The sequence below is a fragment of the Asparagus officinalis genome, chromosome 5, assembly GCF_001876935.1.
Source record: "Asparagus officinalis chromosome 5, Aspof.V1, whole genome shotgun sequence".
NCBI lineage: Eukaryota > Viridiplantae > Streptophyta > Magnoliopsida > Asparagales > Asparagaceae > Asparagus > Asparagus officinalis.
Genome location: NC_033798.1, coordinates 129,308,414 through 129,315,415, shown reverse-complemented (window position 1 = coordinate 129,315,415; position 7,002 = coordinate 129,308,414). Strand labels below are relative to the sequence as shown.

At 36.2% G+C, this 7,002-nt stretch overlaps 1 protein-coding gene across 1 annotated transcript in view; it reads right to left on the bottom strand.

The window, feature by feature from the left end:
- LOC109841322 (26S proteasome regulatory subunit 4 homolog B) overlaps nt 1–7,002 on the bottom strand; it is a 10,643-nt gene that overhangs the window by 2,254 nt on the left and 1,387 nt on the right. The window contains exons 2-6 of the mRNA XM_020410254.1: nt 6,672–7,002; nt 4,771–5,016; nt 841–1,010; nt 504–720; nt 202–342 (exon numbers count right to left, since the gene is read on the bottom strand). Coding sequence (XP_020265843.1) covers nt 202–342; nt 504–720; nt 841–1,010; nt 4,771–5,016; nt 6,672–7,002 — 1,105 coding nt within the window. The remainder of the gene's footprint in view (nt 1–201; nt 343–503; nt 721–840; nt 1,011–4,770; nt 5,017–6,671) is intronic.

Sequence of the window (7,002 nt, the reverse complement as noted above, 5' to 3'; positions counted from 1 at the left end):
TTGAAAGCCAGAAAATTAAAAGACGTAAAAAAGACAAACACCATCCACTTTCCAATCACTTCCCCTTCACTTTGACTTGCTCAACTAGGGAAAATGGGCAAGTAGAAACACACTCCAATTCTAAAGTACATACGACTTATTCTCTAGCATCCAATTCTGAATAAACATCAAGAGTATATCTAAGCTATTAAACAGCCTTACCTTCATTCTGCGCTCTCTCAGAGCTAGCAAGCCAGCTTCTGTACAGATTGCCTTGATATCAGCTCCAGAGAACTCATCTTTAGTCATTACAAATTCTTCCAAGTTGACATCATCAGCCAGTGTCATTCTGGATGTATGTATCTACATAAAGGAAAATACAGGTTCTAAGAACAGAATTTGTATGCAATACCCAGGAAAAATAAAATAAAATAAAAGCATACTTCTATCATTCTATGTGAGACAAAACTAGAAGCATACTTCTATATGATCGACACTAAGTTTACCCCACAATAAGATCATACCTGAAAAATGCGTCGTCTCGTTTTAATATCTGGAAGGGGAAATTCAATTTTCCTATCAATTCTTCCAGGTCGAAGCAAGGCCGGATCAAGACTTTCAATTTTGTTCGTCGCAAGAATAACCTTAACATCCCCTCTTGAGTCAAAACCATCTAATTGATTGAGCAATTCCAACATAGTTCTTTGTATTTCACGCTCTCCCCCAGAGTGAGCATCATATCTATAGAAAGGCAGAACATGGAAAAAAAAGAAATAAGGCAAAAAAAAAAAAGATGTCAATTTGTATAAATAGACAGCACAACAGTTGTTGCATAAGCACCAACAACCTTAATTCACCCACCTTTTAGTACCTATGGCATCAATTTCATCAATGAAGACAATTGATGGTGAATGATCGTCCGCAACTCTAAAGAGTTCTCTGACAAGTTTGGGCCCATCGCCCAAGTATTTCTGGATCAATTCACTTCCCACAACACGCAAGAAAGTCGCTGATGTGGAGTTAGCTACAGCCTGAAAGGAGTAAAACAAAGCATTTAACACTTGAGGAGATGCCACTGCATTCTGCTTTAAACAGTATACTGTTGAAGACTTTTGGGTATATACTTCTCCCAATGTGTACAATGCAGAACAATCACTCTGTGGACTCGTAACATAGCTCATTCCTGTAAACGCAAGAATATCACAGTTTTCATAGAAATATTTTGGTACCAGCTTAACTAGAACCACTTCTGGGGGGGGTTGCTAAGAGATAAGTAAATTCCAAAAAAAAAATCGATATATATACCCCTAAAGTCATAGGCATTTTTAAATTTGCCCCACAAAACATACTGATTCTAAATTTGCCCTCAAATTGTTTTCATCCCTCAAATTTACCCTCCACCTTAATTCCAGTTAAAATCTTAAAACTTGTTAGGGTTAACTTCCATATTTATCCCTAGTCTAATTAATTCTCTTCAGAAAATCAGGGAAACAAATGAAATTCATTATAAGTCTCAATCTGTTCCATTAGAAAATCCTCAAACCAACCCATTTACTGAGAGTAAAAAAAAAAATCACATAGCACTCTGCAATCTACATCTCTCGCTTTCACATGGTATCAGATCGAATGCGTCTCTCAGCTATGATTTGAAATGAAAAAAAGAGAGTTCTTGGCTATGATAGACAACCTATCCTGCTGCTAGGAGTGCCTACCCATTAGCTGATTCTTTCTATTATGCTTATATTATATGATAACCTATTTTTTTCATTTAAGTGGGAGAGTAAAATAGTCTCTCATTTTCGGATGGGAAAATGATCCCCTGTCAGCATCTAAAAAGGAACTCTTGGGTGCATCTTTTCCAATGAAATTAGTATTTTGGCTGTTGATTCTTGTGTTAGCTTCCCTTGGAAATCAAACAAATTACCCCGTAATCATCTGGAATAGCAACTAAATAATGTCTTCTGCTCTAGGCCCAACCCTAACAATTCGCAAAAAGTCAGCAAGGTCGTGCTTTCGCTGGCGACATGGCTTCATTGTCAGCAAAGTGGATCCAGGGTGTGTTACCAGAGAGAGTAGAAGACAAGAATTCGAGAGAAAGGGAACACAATCTTCTTTTCTGGAACGAGTTGGACTTTGGGGGAATTTGAGTGAAGAAAACAATCTGAAGGGCAAGTTTAGAAATATTTGGGGGGAAATACCTATGATTTTAGGGGCATATATCGAAAAAGCACATTCTAAAAATATATGTTAGTAATGATTGTTATGATCTACAACATTTACATATCTAAATCCAACATCAAATTCTTCATAAAATCATAGTTTTATCACTCCCCAACCGACCACAAATAGTAATCTAGGATAACAAGATCCATCTTGGATCACCAAAGTCAAGAAGTACACTATCATTATTTATATATCATGAGGTTTCCACAATACATAACTAAATTACAGTACCTAGGCCAAAAAACAGTAAAAGGTTTTTCTACAGTAAGCTGTCTATCTGTCTACTTATGCTCTCTGATGGCATCTAATAATCACCAAAAATTCAATTTCTAGTTGTCATGAACTGCAAATAACCACCAAGATAACAAGCAATGTTGATTCTCAAGCACCATGTACTTTTTGTACATGGGACTTGACATGAAGTTTATCATTAAGTATGAGTTTATTATTGTGTTTTGGAAATTACAATAACCAAAACTTTCAAATCAGAATATGTATTATGAATCATTTTCCATATATATAGTATCGTGTATCTTTATTTATCATAAATTGCAAGATAAAACCCACAGGCAATAACTAAGTAATTATATTTACAGCAATATGTATCACAATAGTCAGAACTAATTTAGAGCACAAAATAATGGACAAGGAGAAAGGATAAGGAGAAACACAAAAAATAATTCAAGTGCAGTAATCAAACATGTCAAACATAACCACAAATAGTTTTATGAATGATAATTTTCTAAAACAAGTTCCTAGAAACAAGAAAATAAGCTAGTCTAACATCAATCAACCCTCCGGATAGACCAGGATGGTATCTTCATGTTCTTTGTCTTCTTTTCGCTCTCCACAAACTTATCTCGATTGTCTTCTTTATTTTCCTTTTGAAGCTTTTATGTCTTATGACTCTTACAAGTAATTGGCACAAGCAAGAAAAAAGGTAAAATGCACATAATCCCCCTCATCAATCCTCCATGACAGACCCATAATAATATCTTCATCTTCTCTTCGCTTTCCACAAAGTTATCTGTGTTATCTTAATTGTCTTATTTATCTTTCCTTTTGAAGTGTTAACAATCTTATGCCTCTTATCAATAATTGCCATAACTTCATAAGCATCCGAGAAATGGTATCTTGCACATAATCCCCCTTATCTATACCTTGAGTTACACTAAATCCACCACAACTCTTTTATTCGCACTTAGCCCCCTCAATTCTTGTTACTTGCAATTTACCTTTCTACAATAGTATTTCAAAGTGAAAAGTGCTAGTAAATAAGTTGAGGGGGTTCTAGTGCAATTCAAGGTATAGATGAGGGGGGTTATTTTACCTAAAACAACTTATTTGACACTTGAAAATTAGGGATTAACAATCACAAGATTTACTAGAGATTAATAGTCATCCCTTTACCATAATTTTTCTTTTTTGGCGGTGCTAATTGGCCCTCTTTCAAGTTCAAAGCTCATGAGTAATTATCTATCTAGAAGTTCATTTTTAGTTGGCAAGGTCATATTTCCCATGCACTCATCATTGGTCATATGTAAACCAGCTTTGTTTACCTTTCATCATTACCATATCTTGTATTAAACAAACATCATGGCACTGACTCTTAAATGTTCTAAAATAATTCTCATCTCAAAGTGTTAACGGAAGGCTTGCACTCATATTCTCCATTTGAAATGTAGGTTTAGTGGTTAGTTGTACCTTCAGCAGTGAGTGGAGAAGAAAGCATGAATATAGGTTAGTATTTTCAAAGACTAAGCAGATATCTTGGGCTTGGAAATTCTCTTGTATTAAAAGACAAAGACAGTTTCAAAACTTGCAACCCATAATTTGACCTAACGCTTTTTCCAAATTCATTTATTTCTAATCAATCTATTAAAAGCTACCATTAACACAAGATATGAGTTGTATTATAAGATTATCACCTGTTGTAATGTGTTAACTCAATAGTTATGTGCAAGGATACATACTGATTTTCCCACAGTCGTATAAAATCATAAGATTCACACTGGAAGCCATAAGACATTTCAGCTATAATGCAAATTTGTTTCTCAAAAATTTCGTGCCTAGTTTATTCTTGTCCAACAGGTTTCTTTCAATCTCTAAATCCTATCAAAGCATGTATCCAGAATCTAGATCTATAGTTCAACATGCCAACATCCCCATACATTTTCAGCATGCCCACACTATTAAGGGACTGTTTGAATGTGTAAATATATGAGCACATGATATCTGCAGAAATACAGATACATATGCGCATTGCACATTTATTAGTAAATCTAAATGCTAAAAGTTAACATGCATGTGATGTTTATGTTCCATCCACAGTCATTTGAAATATCCATAAAACAGTTCAAGCCAATGTGTGGATAGAATAGCCTAAACATGTCCTGCCGATGTCCAACTAGTTTACTATTTTCTAATACAAATATTGTGGGAAAAACGTAGAGGGTTATTATTATATATCCATATCAATATCTATTGATATATTATGCAAGGCAGTGAGTTGAGCTTCTGCGACACCTAAAGGAATAAACTATGAGAAAATCCAGAAAAAGTGCTTACTTTTGCGAGTAAAGTCTTCCCTGTTCCAGGCTCTCCATATAATATAACTCCTTTTGGTGGTTTAATTCCAATATCTTCATAGAGCTCAGGATGGGTTAACGGAAGTTCAACTGCTTCTTTGATTTCCTGAATTTGAGCATCCAGTCCACCAATATCAGCATATGACTCTAAAGGAGCTTTTTCAACTTTCATAACTGAAACCATAGGATCCACATCATCTTGAAGAAGGCCTACAACTGAAAGGACCTGCAGAAATACACAAGGTAAATAACCATACTCTGCTAATGAACCTCAAGAAAATGTATGTGTGTACAAGCAGAATACAAGTTATGAAAGAATTGATCGATTTTATAACGAATGATATTAAAGTGGTTGACTTCTAGTTTCAATTGTATTTGAAAAGGTTAGCACGCAATGAGACATTTCAAAGGATTGATCTATAGCTGTGTTTCGCAACTCCAAGATAAACCTTGACTGGTTTTTTCTTAAACAGGTCAGAGTTGGTCCATGTCGGATTGGTCTGAAACAGGACTAGTCTAAGGCTATAATTTGATCTAGAAAAAAAAATTCAACTGGGGCACAATATTTGCCAAACTAAAACTAGGTTTTGGACCCAGGTTGTATCAACTAAAACAAGTTTCATGGAGTTACCAAACACACCTCATGTTTCTTCATTGGATAAAACTTCATCTAGGATAAATTCCTGGATGTCCTCTTAACTGTCTAGTATATCATAGAATTATAGGTAAAAATGCCTAAATAGCACACCCCAAAGTTCCACTATTGCTCAATACACACCACAATTTTTTATTAACAAGCACAAAACCATCCAGTAAAACCCTAAGACCACCTCATGATAAATAAAAAAAGAACTTGTTAGTGCAAGAAGGCTAGCTACAAGTTCAGCAATCTGTTCACAACCATAATTCAGCAATCAGAACGGGAATCTAAGAAACTAACGCCCTAAATTTGGACACAAATAACCACAGATGCCTAACTTTGTATAATCAAACACAGTTCCACTATTGCTCCATTAGTTTTAATTAGACCAACCTGCTTCAAAGCCCTAACTTTGCAATATGAGAGAGAAACTAGTATCCCAAGTTCTGCTACTGTGCAATATGCGCCCCAATTATACCGTCCAGCATCCGATCATCCATTGGAAGCCTAAAACCCACCCATAAACCACATAAAATCTTGTTCCATCGAAAAACCATAGATATAACTCCCTGAATCATTTCAAAACCCTGTTTCGGCAATCAGGACAAACTTACAGAGAATTATCAACTTTGAACAGCAAAAAACCCTCATTTTGCAAAGAGAAACTAGTACCCCCAAGTTCAACTACTATTCAATTTCAATATACAGCCCAATTTTCAGTTTCCAACCATTAGATCCTCAAACGTAAAACCCACCAAAAATCAAACAAATTTCTGTTCTCTGAAAATAAAAAGTAGCTACATCTTCTAAAAGCGTCCGTATCCTTAATTCAGAATCAAGACAATAACACCCTAAATTTGCACAAAACTCGCGATAACCCCTACTTCCATGTAAACAAACACAGTTCCTTTATTGCTCAATGAATTTTAGTTCAAGCAAACTGCTTGCCAGAGAGAAACAAGCACCCAAGTCCTAATATTGCTCAACATATGCCCCATTAACATTAGACCATCAATTGGGACCCTAAAATCCCCCAATAAATCAAACAAATTCCTATTCTCTAGACTAAAAAATCCGACAATCTGTTTAAATCCGTGATTTTAGCAAAGGGCAAGTATCTTCATAAACAAACGCCCAAATCTCGCTATAACTCACCACAAAACCCTACTTTCGTGGAACCAAGCATAGTAGAACAAAAAAAAAAAAAAACTAGATCTGAAATCGAAACCCTAATTCCTCACCTTGTTATGCATCAGAATCGCGCATCCAGGCTCCAGCTGATCCTTATCCACAAACGAAAGGATACTAACATAATACTCAGGCCCCACCGACGACGAAACAATCGCGTGATTCTCATCGATCAACTCCTCCAGATTCCCAACGCTCATCGGCGACCCTCGCAGATCATCGACCTTCGACCGATCCTCCTCCGATTTCTCCTCGTGAGGTTTCAACCTCTCTTGATTCGCGACGAACTCCTCCTCCATCAAGAGATAGTCCTTGATCCGCTCGAGTTTGAGGAGGCGGAGCTTGCACTTGGTGACCGGAGTGACGACGGGGAGCCTTGCGGCG